Source organism: Oratosquilla oratoria, chromosome 15, assembly GCF_046742065.1.
Source record: "Oratosquilla oratoria isolate Oo_2021 chromosome 15, ASM4674206v1, whole genome shotgun sequence".
Taxonomy (NCBI): Eukaryota; Metazoa; Arthropoda; class Malacostraca; order Stomatopoda; family Squillidae; genus Oratosquilla; species Oratosquilla oratoria.
The window spans coordinates 46,839,320-46,858,450 of NC_134791.1; the positions used below are offsets into that span (position 1 = coordinate 46,839,320).

General features: G+C 39.4%; 2 protein-coding genes across 5 annotated transcripts in view; one reads left to right on the plus strand and one right to left on the minus strand.

Annotated features, from left to right (window-relative positions):
• Positions 1 to 1,357: 1,357 nt before the first annotated feature.
• Positions 1,358 to 11,561, plus strand: LOC143033442 (LYR motif-containing protein 2). 4 transcript variants are annotated; one of them, XM_076198890.1, is made up of 3 exons: positions 1,358 to 1,597; positions 9,889 to 10,056; positions 10,128 to 11,561. In XM_076198890.1, exons 1-3 carry the CDS (start codon positions 1,535 to 1,537, stop codon positions 10,209 to 10,211), a joined length of 315 nt encoding a protein of 104 aa, XP_076055005.1. In that variant the 5' UTR covers positions 1,358 to 1,534; the 3' UTR covers positions 10,212 to 11,561. The 4 variants fall into 4 exon arrangements, with proteins under 4 accessions (XP_076055005.1, XP_076055006.1, XP_076055007.1 ...); XM_076198891.1 differs by having other exon boundaries at positions 1,401 to 1,597; positions 10,147 to 11,561; XM_076198892.1 differs by having other exon boundaries at positions 1,401 to 1,597; positions 9,916 to 10,056.
• The window catches only part of LTV1 (LTV1 ribosome biogenesis factor), a 43,340-nt gene continuing 35,230 nt past the window's right edge, over positions 11,022 to 19,131 (minus strand). Inside the window, exon 10 of the mRNA XM_076198889.1 lies at positions 11,022 to 11,933. Within this exon, the coding sequence (XP_076055004.1) occupies positions 11,823 to 11,933 (111 nt within the window). The 3' untranslated portion in view covers positions 11,022 to 11,822. The remainder of the gene's footprint in view (positions 11,934 to 19,131) is intronic.

Below are 19,131 nucleotides of genomic sequence, written 5' to 3' on the forward strand. Positions count from 1 at the left end.
TAGTGACAGAGTTTGAGAAGGTGTGTGAAAGAAGGAAGCTGAAGATAAATGTGGGCAAAAGTAAGGTGATGAGATGTACAAGGGGAGAGAGTGACAGCAGGCTGGAGGTGAGCATTAAGGGCGAAAGACTGGAGGAAGTGGATAGTTTTAGATACTTGGTTGTGAATGTGGCAGGGAAGGGAGGAGTGGGGGTGGAGGTAGAATGTAGATTGAGAAAAGCAAGTAAATGCCTTGGTGGATTGAAAACTGTAATGAGAAATAGACATCTGGGAATAGATACTAAGAGGAGGTTATATGAAGGAGTGATAGTGCCAAAAGCATTGTACGGGGCAGAAACATGGAACATGAGAGAGGAAGAGAGAAGGAGTTTGAATGTGTTCGAGATGAAATGTCTGAGAAGTATGATAGAGGTTACTAGGCTAGAAAGAGTGAGAAATGAGGAGGTGAGGAGGAGAAGAGGGGTGGAAAAGGAACTGGGAGATAGGGTTGATGAAAGGGTATTAGGATGGTTTGGAAACATGGAAAGAATGAGTGAAGAGAGATTAGTAAAAGAAATGTGGAAGGCAGAGGTGGAAGGATTAAATATGAGAGGGCGTCCTAGGATGAGATGGATGGATGGGGTGAAAGGGGCATTACAAAAGAGAGGAATGTCTATGGAGGAAGGACGGGAGAGGACAGAAGATAGGGGTGAATGGAGAAGGGTTATGTATAGATGATCCTGTGATGCATGAGGGGGGGATGGGGGGTGAGGAAGTATGTATGAGAGAGAGAGAGAGAGAGAGAGAGAGAGAGAGAGAGAGAGAGAGAGAGAGAGAGAGAGAGAGAGAGAGAGAGAGAGAGAGAGAGAGAGAGAGAGAAAAGGACGCAGCCCGAAGGGATTTCTCCCTTTTCTGCATGAGGGGACGGAGAGGGGGGGTCGCCAAATTTATGAAGCGCCCTTGCTGTGGATGTGCTGTGCCTTGCGACACTGCTTCTGACCCAGGGCAGTGGACAGGATGCAGGGATGACCCGTCATCCAGGAGGTACCAAGATAAGAGGGAGGGAGGAGAGTGGAGGGGAGTGGAATATGTAGGAAATGGAATGGGTGGGAGTGCTTTCTATGCCTTTTACTTTTTGGCTACCTCCCATGTAGGGGGAAAAACTTTGGTACAGTATATGTATGTATGTATGTATCTATTTATTCATATTTTACTTGGAATTCGAGTGAGGTTTTTAGGTCTATATAATTTATTGGGCTAGATGGAGAAGTTTGCAGGAGTAACGTTGCAGATGTTGGTGCAGTCATGCAATGGTATGAGACCTTTTTTCAATATTGGACTCGAAGTGGTTGATTGATTGAAACAATTGTTCTATTAGATAAAAATGTAGCGCTTTTAATGTATTTCGTGGAAATCTAGCGCCTTGTGAATATATATTTGACACATTGTTGTAAACAATAACAAAACTGTGGTCACTAGTCACTACTACTACTATAGTTACTGCTGCTCTCCAAGTACAGTTTGACGGTCAACTTTGATATTATCAAGAAAACAGAATGAAAATAACCCATATTGTTCATATGGCGAGACTCCCACCGAATGCAATGAGCTTAAAGAGGGTAAGGCGTATAAATTTAGTAGCCACAGGGCAATGTTAGTTTTTATTTTTCCTTACACGTAGCAACTATGAGGTCAAGAAACATTTATAAAACATTTATAGATATATTGTTGGTAATGAATATTCTAAAGGAAAGAGACGATAAATGGAACCCCTACTTGCTTTTCTTACTGTTGGATTTAATTGTAAGTTCAAAGTTGCCTCCCTCCAATCCATCAACTTTCAAGGATGTAAAAACGGACAGTTTATAGTTTCACCTAACCAACGATTTTCTTATGTGGCTTATGTGTTTCTGGTGAGATATGTTATGTATTGATTTATGGTGTTCATCATTTCCGTTGCAAATGCGTAGTAGTCAAGTAATGAATTTTAAACTTATGCAGGCCTACATCTCCCCAACGATCTTAGGGGACCTGTGGGAAATCTGGGTTTTTGGGTGGGGAGCATTAAATTGAGTAATGCGTGTTGCAAAACATGTCTGAAATATACAAGAATTGGTTGGGTGAAACTATAAATTGACGGTAAAAACTTACGCAAATTTTGTTAATTTTTTATTGACAGCGAGGTTCAATTGGTGGTACCTTGGGTAAACCCAATGAACCTATTATGTTATTATTAGATGAATTATGGCTTATACACTTTTGTTCCTCATTGATAAATATGTATTGACTTTATTAGGTACTAAAATAAATATACATTATTCGGTAAATCTTTAGTTTCGACCATGGGAGGAATATAGCAATAGAAAATTAAATATTAATTTTGTAAATTAAAATGTATCAATGTAATATGCAATTTTGTGTGCGGAAATGAAAATATAAATACCTTGCTATAAGCTAAATATGCTAATGAACGAAGTCGGTAGCATAGGATCGGGATGCCATGTTTGTTATGGTATATGCTGACGACGAAGAAATAAAAGGATGATAAATTCGTCTAAGGTAAACTAAACTAACCTAACCTAACCGGTAAATCTTTAGTTTCGACCATGGGAGGAATATAGCAATAGAAAATTAAATATTAATTTGTATACTCCGCAAGCTGAGAGAGTGGTTGAAAAGCCCGCCAACGTCTCTCACGACGACGACAACGAGGACGAGCCGGATGACATCTAATTTGCAGGTAATGATTTATTAAACACAGGTTAGGTTAGGTTAGTTTAGTTTACCTTAGACGAATTTATCATCCTTTCATTTCTTCGACGTCGGCATCTACCATAACAAACATGGCGTACCATTCGTCGTACACGACTTCGTTACTTAAGAAATCTGTTTTAGCACCTTTTTTGTTTTTCATATCCGCACACAAAATTGCATATTATGTTGATACATTTTAATTTACAAAATTAATATTTAATTTTCTATTGCTATATTACTCCCATGGTCGAAACTAAAGATTTACCCATTATTCTTGGCAGACATCAATAATAGAAACAGTTACTGAAAGCTTTTAATAAACAAATGTAGCAGTTTTGACTACTTGAGATGCCATGTTTGGTTTGGTAAAGGCAGAGGTCAAAGAAATTAAAGTATGTCAAATTCATATATTCAAACCCAACTTAACCTACCTAACCTAATCAACGTACTTACCTAGCCTAACCAAACCTGCCTACCTAACCTAACCTGCATTTAGTAATGTAGTACCCGTAATTCTAGAGGTCATCAGCCCGTCATTGTCATATCTGACCTCCGCATTTATAAAAACAAAGATGGCGTCTAAAGGAGTCTTTGCAATTTCATTTGTTTGTTTATAGCTTTTGGCAACTGTTTCTATAATTGATTTCCACCAAGAATAATGTATATTACGTTGATGTATTATGATTTACAAATTATTATTTAATTTTCTATTACTATATTATGTAGGTGTGCACTTCTAAAAAAAAATACCAAATACATACTGTACATACTGTAAGGGGAGAAGCGTAAACACCAGACTCAAAGTGGGAAGTTTAATGCCCGACGTTTCAGTCCTAGTCCTAGGACCGTCTTCAGGGGTGTGAAAATATACAGTGTTCAAATAAACGTAAACCGGTGCATAGATTTAAACCCTGTATACCTGGGCGCTAAAAACTCAAACACAGACGTAGCATAAATTGGCTTCCTTTCAGACTACGTGAGCGAGAGTGGACAAGGTGAACAAAACTCACAGTGTGGGTGATCAAGTTTTAATTTATTTCCTTTGCCCATAAGTGCATAGTGCACATTCAATTGTCGCATAAGTACCATTTTATTTATTTCATTTTATTGCCTTGTTTTATTGTACTATATTTGATTTTGTTGTACTTTATGTTATTTTATTATTCTATTATATTTATTTCCTCCGCGTACAAGTGCGTCGTGCATTTTTCAATTGTTGCACAAGTGCCAGTTTATCTTATTTTATTACATTTTATTTCATTGCATTTTATTGTATTGTATTGTACTTTGTTGTATTTAATTTTATTATGATGCATTTATTCTTTGTAAATTAAATATGTAAGGTGGTCCAGTCATCCGGTACTCGGAGCGACTGGAAGAGGAGGGGAACCCGGACAGCTTCTGCAGTGCGGAATACCTCTCCCAATTCCAACCACAGACAGTATAATAGCTTATTTGAACACTACATTTTCACACCCCTGAAGACGGTCCTAGGACTAGGACTGAAACGTCGGGCATTAAACTTCCCACTTTGAGTCTGGTGTTTACACTTCTCCCCTTACAACATGGATCCCAGACTCCAGATCTTCGCACATATTGAACATACTGTACCTACATACATAACCAAGGCTTTTTCCCCCTTACAAGGGAGGTAGCCAAAAAGAAAAAGGCATAAAATCATTCTCACCCATTCCATCCCTAAATACACTCCACTCCCCTCCACCCTCCCTCCCAAATACTTTGTTAATTTTTTAAATAGCTTGAAAAATAAAGGAGATCCAACATTTTGAAGTTTTCTGCAATTCTGAATTTTTGGCTTGACTGCTTAAAACAAGAGGTGAGAATTAAGTAGACATACAAACTCGGGTAAAGATTTTGCCAAAGAGAAACACAAACTCTAAACAACTGATCCAGTTTTAATGATACTTTGAATTCATGGGTTTTGTGGGTAAACAAATCACCTGGACATGTCAAAAATAATGTGGGACATCTGTATCATACTAAATTTGCATTTCCATGGCAATGATTAAGTTGTCAATTTGGAGATAATAATTCATAAAATACAAAACGCTGGTCCAATTTAAATGCATCTTGACATATAACTATTTTATGGGTCAAAAAATTACTTAAGCATGTCAAAAACAGTGTAGGACCTTCCTTTTATGCCATCCTCACTAACACTGATCATGTTACCATGGCAACAATTAAGACTGTACATGGTCTGTGGGCAGTGCCACCGTCGCAGATTGCATTTTGCCACCACAATTTTGAGTGACCCATTCAACTAGGTTCTCCTGAGTTTGAACTCTGGTAGCATTTGATGCATGCGCAGGTGGTAATGTCTTCCTGTTCTAGATGTTTAGATTCAGTTCTTCAGAAATAGAAGGATTGCTGCTAGGTGGCATCTAGCAACAAAACCTGACAATCCAAAATGTATTTTCTGACAGCAAATGTGCAGCCATGACATTAACAACAATCTTGAAGTAATTTTTGGGAAAAAACAAGGTAAAAAACACAAATATCACATTAAAAAGTGCTTATATAACTGTCTTCACTTTAGATTTCCACTTGAAAAAATAAATTGCCACTGCAATTATCCAAATTTAATTTTAATTGGTGAAAATCCTTCTATTTTTTAACAACTTCAAAACTTATAGAACAGAAAGACTTTTTGAACCACTTGTGCATGCATTGAACACTACCAAAGTTCAAATTCTAAGGGAAGCCAATAGAAAGAGTCACAAAAAATTACGGCAGAAAAATTCCATCTGCAATGGTGGCGCCGCCAGCAGATGTGTGGGTTCCTATCTTTATAAAAAATTTCATCTTATAATTATGTAGTGAACAAAATTGTAATCAAATGCCTACTTTGCTGCAATGTGAAAACCTAATGTACAGGATATTGGTATGGTAGCTGCACTCTGAATTTTCATGGCTAGGAGAATGGCAGTGTTCTGAGGATGCACAAATGCAACATAACCACTTATGTCACTACCAAAATTTATAGCCGATCATAATAGTGAATACAGCATTGTGGCGTATTTGGCATTATGATCAAACATTAACTGAATTTACCTAACCTAACCAAGCCTAAACAAACCTAACCTAACCAAACATAACCAAAACTAACCTAATCTAAATATATAATCAAGACGCTGATGCCGGCATACTCATATACTCACTTGTGCCTATGTAGGCGTCATCGTACCAAAGTGGTTAATACTGTCTTGTACCACTTCTTTGAGTATATATTTCCATTTTTGTATTTCCCCTGTGGTAGGAGGAAGAATGCTGCCTCGAAGTCTTCCCACTCAGATCGTTAAGGCAGCTAAAATGGAACGGAGTGTGGGACTAGGCATCCTCCTCTCTATAGCCCTATTTACTTAGTTGTATTTTATGGGATGAGAGCTATACTCATAGTGACCTGTTTTCCACGTCCAGTTTATTCTTAAAATCATGTATAGTTTTGGCACTCACAGTTTCTCATAAGAACATAAGAATAAAGGAGACTGCAAGAGACCATAAGGCCTACACTAGGCAGCTCCGTATCCATCACCACCTGTCGTCCCCATCCATAAAGCTGTCTAATCATTTTTTAAAACAACTGAGAGTTTCAGTGCTTAATACATGGTTACTAAGTTTATTCCATTCATCGACCACCCTATTAGTAAACCAATTCTTGCCTATTTCCTTCTTAAATCTAAATTTGTCCAGTTTATACCCATTACTGCGAGTCCTGCCCTGTTGTTTTATTATGATGACCTTGTTAGCTTCACCCTTGTCATAGCCTTTGATCCACTTGAACACTTCTATTAGATCACCCCGCACTCTGCGTCTTTCCAGAGTGTAAGTTTAGGTGCCAAAGCCTCTCTTCGTAAGGCAAATTTCCGAGTCCATGTATCATTTTTGTCATTCTTCTCTGTACTGATTCTAGTGAATTTATGTCCATTTTGTAGGACGGAGACCAAAACTGTACCGCATAGTCAAGATGGTTCTAACTATCGCTAGATAGTTTAGTTTGTTCCAGACATCTATCACTCTATGTGGGAAGCTATTCTTTTTTAGGTCTCTTCTGTAACTGTCCTTCTTTAGCTTCTTTTCGTGTCCTCTTGTTTCTCTTCTATCCCATTTTAATAAGTTGTCTATCGAGAATTTCCATCCCTTTCATAATTCTGTAAATGGTCAACAAATCACCTCTTTCTTTTCTCTTTCAGTGTTGATAGATGTAATTTCTCCAATCTTTGTATGTCAAATTTGATAGTGTAGGTGCCATTTTTGTCACTGCTCTTTGGATTCTTTCTAATTTTCTTGTTCTTTTTTGTGCTAGGTGCCAGTGTTGCAGCATACTCTAGTTTAGGTCTTATTAGTGTAACCACTATTTTCTTTACCATTTCTTCATCCATGTAGTCGAAGACCACTTTCATTGATCTTAAGTATAAGTCAAATAATTTATTGACACGTTTATCAGGTGTTAAGTCATTTGAGATGATCACTCCTAGGTCCCTTTCTGAATTGACTTTTTTGACTTCCTTGTTTCCAATTTTATATTGACCCAATATTCTATTTTTGCTTTTTCCAAATTCCATTATGCTACATTTCTTAATGTTGAAGTTCATCTCACATCTCTGACTCCATTCCCATATTTTGTCTAGATCTTCTTGTAGCAATCTGCAATCTTCTTCTGTTCTTACTCTCTTATGTAATTTGGCATTGTCAGCAAAGAACATGTAACAGTTTACTCCCTCATCCATATCATAAATATGTATGGCAAACATTAAAGGAGCCAGTACAGAGCCTTGTGGGATGCCACTCTTCACATCTTCCCAGTTCGAATTTTTGTCTCTAAGTACCACTCTGATGAGTTAAACACCATATGAGGACGGAGCCTTTATTTGTATGATGTTTCGCTTATTACAGCTTTTTCAAGTACAAGTTGAGATACATATGCTTGAGATTAAATAAGGGGAAAGGAGGGAATGGGGAGAGAAAAGAAGTAGGGGGTGAAGGAAGAGGAGGAGAAGTGGGATTGAATACTGGGAAAGGTTGAGAATGCTGGCCCAAACGTCCGTGGACAAAATGCTCACAAAGGGTGGTTTAAAATTTTGCTGGCCATGGGTATTAGGGGAATTATGTGGGGTGAGATGTTGAACATGCCCCTATTTTGTTCAATAGTGTTCATTCCTTGAATGATCGCTGCTTCCAAACACTTCCTACGGATCTTGTCTGGTTCTCGTATCAGCAGCTCTGCATTCTTCCAGTCCATAAGTTGGTTTTCCCTGTTTCTATGTGTCACACATGCATTGGTGGTGACATCATGCCTGACGTTGTAACGGTGTTCACGTATTCGTGTGTTCAGGTTGCGTAACATTTCTTCGATGTAAACTTTATCACATCCCGAGCACGGAATACGATAAACATCAGCTTTGGTTGTTGTATGTTCTCGTCTTCGTGATGTCTTTTATCATCCTGCTGGTCTGGCACACTACTTCCAAATTAGTGGTTCTTAAAATATGTCTCAGGTTGGTGGCAATGTCACTGGTTGGCAACACAAGACGTTTTGCTGTGTTGTCCTGCTGCCTACAGCTTTCCCGAATCTTAGCGGCCTGCTTTCTGCAATTATCTAAAAGAAATTCTGGGAATTTTAGTGTTAAAAAGGTCTCTTTAATAAACCTGCACTCCTCTTCTAAGTATTTTGCACTGCATATCCTAAGTGCCCTAAGAAAAAAGCCTATTACTACTCCTCTCTTGGTCCTGGCCAATTTGTTTATGGAATTTCTAGAAACAGGACCCTTTGCTAACATTGTTCCAGAGCATGTGACCTGGCTGCGATATGTGAATGATATCATGCTCGTCACACCCAGGCGTTCTATCTTCATCGCTTGCAGACAGCATTAAACAAAGTAGAGCCCACCATTCAGTTTTCCCTAGAGGAAGAATTCCCCGATTCTCTTCCTTTCTTGGACACGCATATCTTTAAACATGGTAACCAGCTTGAATTAGTATGTAGAAAACCCACTAACAAAAATTATTTAATTCATTTCTACTCCCACCATGACATTAGGACCAAGAGAGTAGTAGTAATAGGCTTTTCCCAATACAACTACATTGACATTTCTCCCTAATCTCTCTATGCACTCATTTAAATCCATCCAAAAGCCTCCCTTTCCTCTATGCTCATTTCACTACCAGGCTCATACACACTTACAAAAACCCACATCTCCCTTCCCAGATTCACCTTATCCACATTATGAAGAAACCTCCTTCCACTCCACTACATACTTACCTATCTCTTCACTTACTAGTATAGCCACCCCTTCTCTCCCTTGTCCTCTCTTCACTCCCAAGAACCTCCCAACTACACTCACCCTTCCCTTTCATCTTAGTTTCACTCATTGCCAACACATCTTTCTTCTCACATACTGCCTATCTCATCCCTTCTTCTCTTATCAGTACCACATCCAGACAAATTAAAAGACCCAACCCATAGGGTACTGGTTGGAAAACTCCCAGACCCTCTTATGCCTTTAATTTTTTTAGGAATGTCCCCTGTGGGGCTACAGGTAGCAGGATTCCTAGTCCTATCCCCATCCCGTTTTTTGTCGTATCATATGACTCAAGTGGGAAGACTTGGTGGCAGCATTCTTTTTTTCCCCACCACAGGGTAGGCAAAAAATGGAAATGAATATTCAGAGAAATGGTACAGTACAGTAACAAGGGGTTGGGAGACAGCATATCGGAGGGACAGTCAGTTTAATAAAAGTGTCATCATTTCTCTATGAACGGAGATTTCCTCTATCACAGACAAAATGGTATGCAACTCTGGTCTGCAGGGGCACCCCATATAGACCCAAAAGTATCAACTGCATGCTACTTTGCCACAATAACATGCAGCCAATACCCCCAGATGGGGGTCTTTTAAGTACCATCCTTTCTCTCCCATTCAGGAAATCTTCCATCTATTTCAATAACTTTCCTTGTACACCACCTATTATTTCAAGTTTTCTTAGTACCTTTTGTGTGGTACATTATGCATCCATGTCCATATTGAACAGCCTTGGCAACATGATGCATCCTTAGTGCATTCCCACCTTTACCTCAAACCATACAATGTGGAGTTAGTGACAAAAGATGTTTAGATTGTTGTTATTAAGATCAGGTTTTCTATATTGCTTTTCTTGCCCAGTTTATGCTGCGGAATGAAGTGCTAAAGCTGTATCGAAGTATATTGCGTGAAATACAAAAGCTGCCTGACAAATCCCATCAGCAGGAGTTGCAAGCTTGGGCAAGGAACGACTTTGAAGCACAGAGGCACTGTGATGATGAGGTACATAATTTATTCTTTTTGTGTATGTGTATACATAAACTTTGATGTAAATATTTTTATATGTAATAAAGTATTATAATTTTTTAACAGGTTGCCATAAAACAGTACATTCAGATTGGATATCGTCAGCTGAAGAGTTTAGAGCAGACAGTTAAGTTTGCAAATTCTTAGTTTAATTTTCAGGTTAATTTTCAAGTGTATATAATTATGTATAAAGTATATTTATTTTTAAAACTGGATTTAATTTTTCCTTGTGGAAAAAGACAGGATAAGGAGAGACAAATTATTTGGTAATTTAATGATTAATAAAACATTTTTTGTAAAATATTGACTGATAGCTATATTGCAGTTACAGGGCATGAAATTTATTGCTAAATTTTACCAACATTAAGGAAAAATATCAGTCCTGCATAAGTGCAACCAAAGAAACTGCAAATATATCAAGATTTTTATAGCATGTTTTAGGTCATTATTTTGATAAAATAGATTTTTGAAAATCTGACTAACATTTTCTTTTAACTATTCTTAATGACAAGTCAATGATTTTAAGAAAAAAGAAAGAATGGAAAAAAAAAGTGATGGCATTGTCATCTGATCTGATACATTCAAGTCAAATAAACTTCACATGTTGGATATTTTAGCAGCTGAGCTTGTTTTGTGCCATAAATCTGTTTGTTATATTGGCTGAACAAGGATTTTAATTTCTCTTGTTCATAAAATGATGTTCAATCTTGGATGAGACTCTTGTGAACAGGATCATCTCAACCTCCCCCCCCTACACTTGCAACATAAGCTACATGGTACTGATAAGAAAAGCAAATGACTGTTGGTGCAGCGGTAACTCCTCTAACTCTGGCTACATATTGAAGAATAGGAAGGGGTGCACATATGGTGGTGCAAGCTCGCAATTAAAGAACATCTTTATTTATTTTTTAAAGGTTAATATATTGGAATAAAAGAATATAGGAATTGTGCTTGTAGTATTATAGGCATCATAATACTTATGTGGATTAATACCCCTACATTCAGCGGAAACAATAGCTTGGATACACATATTCAGAAGCCATTTATTTTTTTAATTCTTAAATTCTCTTCAACAGCAGTTCAAACTATATAGATCTTCGGTCAGCTACATTATATAATCCAATATGGCAAAAATATTAAGTGGTCATTCATATATTTCTTTATCTACTATGATGTATCTTAAGAGTTTGTAATTAATACCTCTAGTAAAGGAGTTAACTAAAAATAAATTTATGGGAAGGAAACTTTCACAGGCTTATCCAATAAAGTAAATGAATCACAGCATCTAGTGAAGAGTTTCCTTTTTCTTGACCACCATGACTATAGCATTTCCCTTATCAAATCAGATATTGACTACAAACTCCCTCATATAACACAGGAAACATAGTATATCACAACATTGCTTGGGTGTTTTTTTGTTTTTTGTTTTTTTTTGTCACCCATCTTTATAATTGATATAATTTAATAACAACAAGGGACAAGGACAAAACAGGAAGGAATACCATAACATAGTTGAAGTCATCCTCCTAAAAACAGCTCATGTATCATTCCTAGGAAGTTTTTGCCAAAATATAAATTTTGCCATAAAATGAAGTTTACCAAAAAGTGAAAAAAAAGCCAAGTAAATGGTTTGCGTACATTATATTTCATTGAAATATGACCACATGAGCTCTTTTATTTTGTTTTTAATCTAATTCATATTTAACATGACGGCTTCAATGATATACTTTGCCGCTTTCAGATTACACAACCGGAATACTCTTGTTATGCCGAGCATTAATGAGACTTTTCTCCTGTTTCTTCTTTTCTTCTCTAAAAGCACTCCGATTCAATTTTTTCTCCACTCGCCTTTCCTGCAAATTAAACAATATTTGTTCAAATGTAATATTTCAAATTTCTAAAATTAAGAATTTCTGTTCTTTATGTGAGCCAAGATAAGAGGGAGGGAGGGAGGGGGGTGGATGGGAGTGGAATATATGGGGATGGAATGGGTGGGAGTAGATTTTGTCTTTTTTTGGCTACCTCCCTTGTAAAGGGGAAAATACCTTTGGTATGTATGTTAGTTTTGTAATATAAAATGGGTCTAATGCAAGTGGGTAAATTACTGCAGAAATACAGAGGAATATACTAATACATGCTACACACTGCCTTTGACCTGAGTGGTGTGGTTGGGCAGGGGTAACCATTTATCAACCTGGTGATAAAATGGGAGGGTTGACATGGGTTTTGAACGAGTCTGAGATAGGTGCGGAATGTGCTTATGTTGTGACTTGGCCACCCCTTATTTATTTATTTATATATATATATATTTATTTATATATATATAGGATTATGATAGGTAAAGAGTTAAGGATGTACATGTGCTAAGGGGAGAGGGTGGGGGAATATCAGATCATTTTTTGGTGGAAGGTAAGTTGAAAGTGGAAGATAGATGGAGGAAAAGGAAAGGGACAAAAGGTAGGGAGGTTCTTAGAGTGAACTCTTTGAATGAAAAGGAAAAGGAGAAGGAGTACGGAAAGAAGCTGAAGGAGGAGTGGGAGGGAGTAAAGGGTAGAGTAGAGCTGGGTGTGGAGGAGGAATGGGGATGGTTCAAGGAGGGAGTCATAAAGTGTGCAAGGATGGTGTGTGGAACAAGAAGGACAGGGGGAAATAGAAGAAAGGGTAGTGAATGGTGCGATGAGGAAACAAAAAAGGTTGTAGAAGAGAAGAAGCGAGCTTTCACAGATTGGTTACAAAATAGGATGAGGGAGTCATATGAGAGGTACAAAGAAAAGAAAAGAGAAGTAAAGCAAAAGGTAAAGGTTGCAAAGAGGAGAGCAGATGTGAAATGGGGTAAGAGTTTGACAGAAAATTTTGAAAGTAATAAAAAGATGTTTTGGAAAGAAATTAAGAGAGGAAGAGGAGGCGAATCAAGTAGAGAAGAAAAGGTAAAAGGTGCAGATGGAGAGATGATAATGGAAGAGAAGGCAGTAAGGGGAAGATGGGCAGAATATTTTAGGGAGTTGCTAAATGTGAAGGAGGATAGGGAAGGAAAGATTGCTGCAATGGAAAGTGCAAAGAAAATAAGAGTGATGAATGAGGAGAATGGAGGAGAAATAAGGAAGGATGAGGTGAAGGCAGTTGTTAAGATGATGAAAGCAGGTAAGGCACCTGGTCTGAATGGATGCCATGCACAATGTCTGAAAAAGGGAGGTACAGTGATGGTGGACTGGTTGGTGAGGTTATTTAATGTTTGCTGGAGAGAGGGTAGAGTGCCTGTATAGTTCCTCTTTACAAGGGAAAAGGGGACAAGTGTGAATGTAGTAGTTTCAGAGGGATTAGCTTGTTAAGTGTAGTTGGGAAGGCTTATGGGAGGATCTTGATTGAGAGGATTAGGAGAGGAACAGAAGGAGTAATTGGTGAGGAACAATGTGGATTTAGGACAGGTAGAGGTTGTCTAGATCAGATCTTTGTGGTAAGACAAATATGTGAGAAAGCTATAGGAAAGGGGAAGGATGTTTTTTGGGCTTTTATGGATCTGGAAAAGGCTTATGATAGGGTAGACAGGAAGGCACTGTGAGAGATTATGCAGATATATGGGATAGGAGGAAAGCTTCTGGGAGCTGTCAAGAGTTTTTATGAGAGTAGTAGAGCTTGTGTCAGGATTGGAAATGGAGAGAGTGAGTGGTTCGAGGTAAAGGTGGAACTTCGTCAAGGATGCGTTATGTCGTCCTGGCTGTTCAACTTATACATGGATGGGGTGGTGCGAGAGGTAAATGCAAGGGTAGTGGGCAAGGGATTGGAGATGGTTAAAGAAAATGGAGAAAAGTGGGAGGTGAAGCTGTTGTTTGAGGACGACACTGCGCTTGTGGCAGGATTGGAGGAGGGATTGAGGAAGTTGGTGGCAGAGTTTGGGAGAGTATGTGATAGAAGAAAGCTTAAGATAAATGTGGGTAAAAGTAAGGTGATGAGATGTACAAGGGATGAAAGTGGCAGTAGACTGGAAGTGAGCATTAAGGGAGAGTGACTGGAGGAAGTGGATAGTTTTAGATACTTGGGTGCAAATGTGGCAGGGAAAGGTGGAGTGAAAGTGGAGGTAGAATGTAGATTGAGAGAAACGAGTAAATGCCTTGGTGGATTAAAGAGTGTAATGAGGAATAGACATTTGGGAATGGATGCTAAGAGGAGACTGTATGAAGGAGTGATTGTGCCAACAGCACTGTATGGGGCAGAAACATGGAACATAAGAGAAGAAGAGAGAAGGAGTTTGAATGTGTTTGAGATGAGGTGTCTGAGAAGTATGATAGGGGTTACTAGGCTAGAGTGAGAAATGAGGTGAGGAGGAGAACTGGGGTGGAAAAGTAACTGGGAGATAGGGTTGATGAAAGAATATTAGGATGGTTTGGACACATGGAAAGAATGAGTGAAGAAAGACTAGTAAAAGAGGTGTGGAAGGCAGATGTGGAGGGAGTAAACATGAGGGGACGTCCTAGGATGAGGTGGATGGATGGGGTGAAGGGGGCTTTGGGGAAGAGGGGAATGTCTGTTGAGGAAGGACGGGAGAGGACAGAAAACAGGGGTGAATGGAGAATGGTTGTATATGGATGATGTTGTGATTGCATGAGGTGGAATGGGTGGGGGGATGGGGGGTGAGGTAGTATGTGAGAGCAAAATTTGACGCAGCCCGAAGGGATTTCTCCCCGTCGTCTCATTTTATGCAATGGGGGGAAGGAGAGGGGGGGGTCGCCGATTTAATTAAGCGGCCTTGCTGTGGATGTGCTGTGTCTTGCAACACTGCTTCTGACCCAGGGCAGTGGACAGGGTGCAGGGATGACCCGTCATTCAGGAGGTGCTAAGATGAGAGGGAGGGTGGAGGGGTGTGGAGTGTATTCAGGGATGGAATGGGTGGGAATGATTTTATGCCTTTTTCTTTTTGGCTACCACCCCTTGTAAGGGGGAAAAAGCCTTGGTATATGTATGTATATATATATTTATTTATATATATATATATATTTTTTATATATATCTATTTATATATATATATATTTATTTATATATATATTTATTTATATATATTTATATATATATATATTTATATATTTATATATAGTGAGAAATGGGGTGAAGAGGAGAAATGAGGTGGAGGAGAGCGGGGGTTGGAAAAGGAGTTGGAAGATAAGATTGATGAAAGAGTATTAGGATGGTTTGGACACATGGGAAGAATGGGTGAAGAGAGATTAGTAGAAATAAGTGTGGAAGGCAGAGGTGGATGGTGTGAACATGAGGGGGTAACTGAGGATGAGATGGATAGATAAAAGAGGCATTGAGCAAAAGGAGATGCAAACAAGGTCATCATAATAAAACAACAGGGCAGGACTTGCAGTGATGGGTATAAACTGGACAAATTTAGATTTAAAAAGGAAATAGGCAAAAATTGGTTTACCAATAGGGTGGTCGATGAATGGAATAAACTTAGTAACCATGTAGTAAGCGCTAAAACCATCAGTTGTTTAAAAAAAAAACGATTAGACAACTTAATGGATGGGGACGACAGGTGGTGATGGATATGTAGCTGCCTAGTGTAGGCCTTATGGTCTCTTGCAGTCTCCTTTATTCTTATGTTCTTATGTAAAATGGGGGTATCTGTTGAGGAAGGGAGAAGACAGAAGATAGGGGTGAGTGGAGAATGGTTGTGTATGGATGATATTGGGTCACATGGAAGGAAGTGGATGGAGGATTAGGGAGTGGTTATGTGTGAATGATATTTTGACGCAGCCCAAAGGGATTTCTTCCCGTCTTCTTTTATGCATAAAGGGATGGAGGGGGGGGGGGGTCGCCGATTAAATGAAGCAGCCTTGCTGTGGATGTGTTTTGTCTTCCTGCACTGTTTCTAACCCAGGGCAGTGGGTGGGATGCAGGGATGACCCATCCAGGAGGTGCCAAGAGAAAAGGTAGGGAGGGGTGGTGAATGGAAGTGGAGTGGGTGGGGATGAAATAGGTGGGAGTGGAGTGGGTGGGGATGAAATAGGTGGGAGTGGAGTGGGAGGGGATGAAATAGGTGGGAGTGGATTCATGCCATTTGTCTTTGGCTACCTTCCTTGTAAGGGGGGAAAAAGCCCTTAACCCTTTCCATACGGTGCCGCCTACGTAGGCGGCATGAGGAGCAAGTGGATACGCGAGGCTGCCATATCGGTGTCTTGATTATATTTATTGTAGTTGCCCCTGCATAATGACATACTCTCTAAACTGTCTTCATCACATTTTCTATGGTTATCAAAATTCACTGGTGAAAGAGAGAACAATCGATATAAGCGGTGACTATTTTTTATGATGCGAGTATCATTACGAAACATCGTACGTCTGGCAGCTAATGCTGCCCGCGAGATTTTGGCCCGGAGTGAAGTGGTTAATGAATATTGCTGATAAATCCAAAGAGAATCCCAAAGAATTCTATAGTTACATTAGAGATAAAAAGTTTGTTAGGAATCACATTGATCCACTATTATCTGCTGACAGTCAACTTGAATATTCAAATGAAGGAATGTGTAATATTTTAAACAATTATTTTAGCTCGGTATTCATAAACGAAACACCTCAAAGTGAACTTCAAACTGAAACCTGTGAAACGTCTAGGGTAAACTTAGTATGGTAAATATAACAAAAGAAAAAATTAAAAGGTATCTAATACTCTCCAAAATAACTTCTTTTTCTCAGACTCCGTTCTTTTCTCTCTCTCACTTCTTAGTGTCTTCTCTGTTTCTCTTTCCTTATGGTTCATATGTCTTTTTTACCAATACAGCTTTATAGTGCTTAGTATTACCTAACCTGTTCTTGCTAGTATCTCTTCTGCTGCTCTTTGTGACCTTAGTTTGATCTCTAGGGGTTAATTTCCTTCTACATACCTTCCTATTCTATGCACTCCTCTATTTCCTTTTCTAATTCTTGCTTTTTATCTTGTATTACTCTCAAAATATCTCTTGTTAAATCTTTCTCTTCTTTGTCTCTTACGAATCTAGGTTCTTTTTTCTTTCAGACCAAATACTACTAGACACTTCTTTTTGTCTACTGTATCTCTCACCAAATTTTCCTTTTCTTTGATTACCCGAATGACTGTTTCCTTAGCTTCTGCATTTGTGGCTGAACAATTTCTTTAAAAGATACCTTATCTTTTTCATGATCATTTCACTGTTTCTTGAGTTGTAATATTTTTTTTCCTTGCCTATAATTCCACCAATTCTTTTGGTCATTACCTTCATCTGTTCATTCACCTCTTTTATGGTCATATTATTTGTGGTATCTTGCATGAGGAGGAATGGGCGGGGGGGTGGGGGGTGGGGTAGTATGTGTGAGTAAATTTTGACGCAGCCCGAAGGGATTTCTCCCCGTCCTCTCCTTATATGCAAGGGGGGACGGAGAGGGGGGGTCGCCGATTAAATGAAGCGGCCTTGCTGTGGATGTGCTGTGTCTTGCGACACTGCTTCTGACCCAGGGCGGTGGGCAAGGTGCAGGGATGACCCGTCATTCAGGAGGTGCTCAGATGAGAGGGAGGGTGGGAGGGGTGTGGAGTGTATTTAGGGATGAAATGGGTGGGAGGGTTTTTATGCCTTTCCCTTTTTGGCTACCTCCCTTGAAAGGGGGAAAAAGCCTTGGTATATGTATGTATGTATCTTTGCTTTTCAATTCTCATTTTCACATTTTATCTTAGCCAATTCTTTTTATAGGGCATTCACTTCCTGTATTGCTTCAGCATTTTCTTTCTTTAATTCACTAATCTCTGTGAACATGAGGGGACGTCCTAGGATGAGGTGGATGGATGGGGTGAAGGGGGCTTTGGGGAAGAGGGGAATGTCTGTTGAGGAAGGAAGGGAGAGGACGGAAGACAGAGGTGAGTGGAGAATGGTTGTATATGGATGATGTTGTGACTGCATGAGGAGGAATGGGCAGGGGGGGGGGGTGAGGTAGTATGTGTGAGCAAATTTTGACACAGCCCGAAGGGATTTCTCCCCGTCCTCTCCTTATATGCAAGGGGGGTCGCCGATTAAATGAAGCGGCCTTGCTGTGGATGTGCTGTGTCTTGTGACACTGCTTCTGACCCAGGGCGGTGGGCAAGGTGCAGGGATGACCCGTCATCCAGGAGGTGCTCAGATGAGAGGGAGGGTGGGAGGGGTGTGGTGTGTATTTAGGGATGAAATGGGTGGGAGGGTTTTTATGCCTTTCCCTTTTTGGCTACCTCCCTTGAAAGGGGGAAAAAGCCTTGGTAAATGTATGTACTAATCTCTTTGTAATACACATGTTGATCCCTCACCCTTGAAACAAATTCTATCAAAGCTCTCGTTTCCCTGTATATATAATTCTACTCAAGTTACCTCTTTTGTAACAAAAACCCGAAAATGTCTTTCTTCATAGTTATCTAATGATCTTCTTATGCCTAATGGGGTCTCCATGCTCTTGTTTATGTTTTGTTTCACTGCTCCACCACTAGGGGTCTCCTCTGGCCTATTCTAATTTCTTTACATTTTCTTTCAATATTTATTATTTTCATTATATTAGCTTACCTAGGGCATCCACGAGTACTCCCCCTTCCCATTCAACACAACTAGGTATCCTGATATTGTAGCACTGATGAAAGGTCTTGTTTTTAATGTAGTCCCCAAGAGCTCCAATTTTGACATGTTGACATGTGTCTGGGAGTTGTGGTAAGGGTTGCTAGGTTGGTTGGAGAAACGAGGTTTGAAGGAGAGCACAGGTGAATGAGGAGATGACAGATGGGTCTGATAAAAGAGTGTTGGGATGGTTTGGACGCATGAAGGGAATGAGAGAAGATTTGTGGAAGAAGAGTGGAAGGTGGAGGTGGATTTAAGGGGACAACTGAGGATGGGATGAGGGGGGGGAGGGCTTTGAGCAAGAGAGGTGTCTGTTGAGTGGGGTTGAGTGGAGAGTGGCTGTGTATAGATGATAATGTTATGCAAGGGAGGGGTGGGGGATAGGGGGTGTTTATTTGTGAATGATCTTTTGACGCAACGCAAAGGGATTTCTCCTCGTCTTCTCTTTTCCTGCATGAGGGGATGGAGG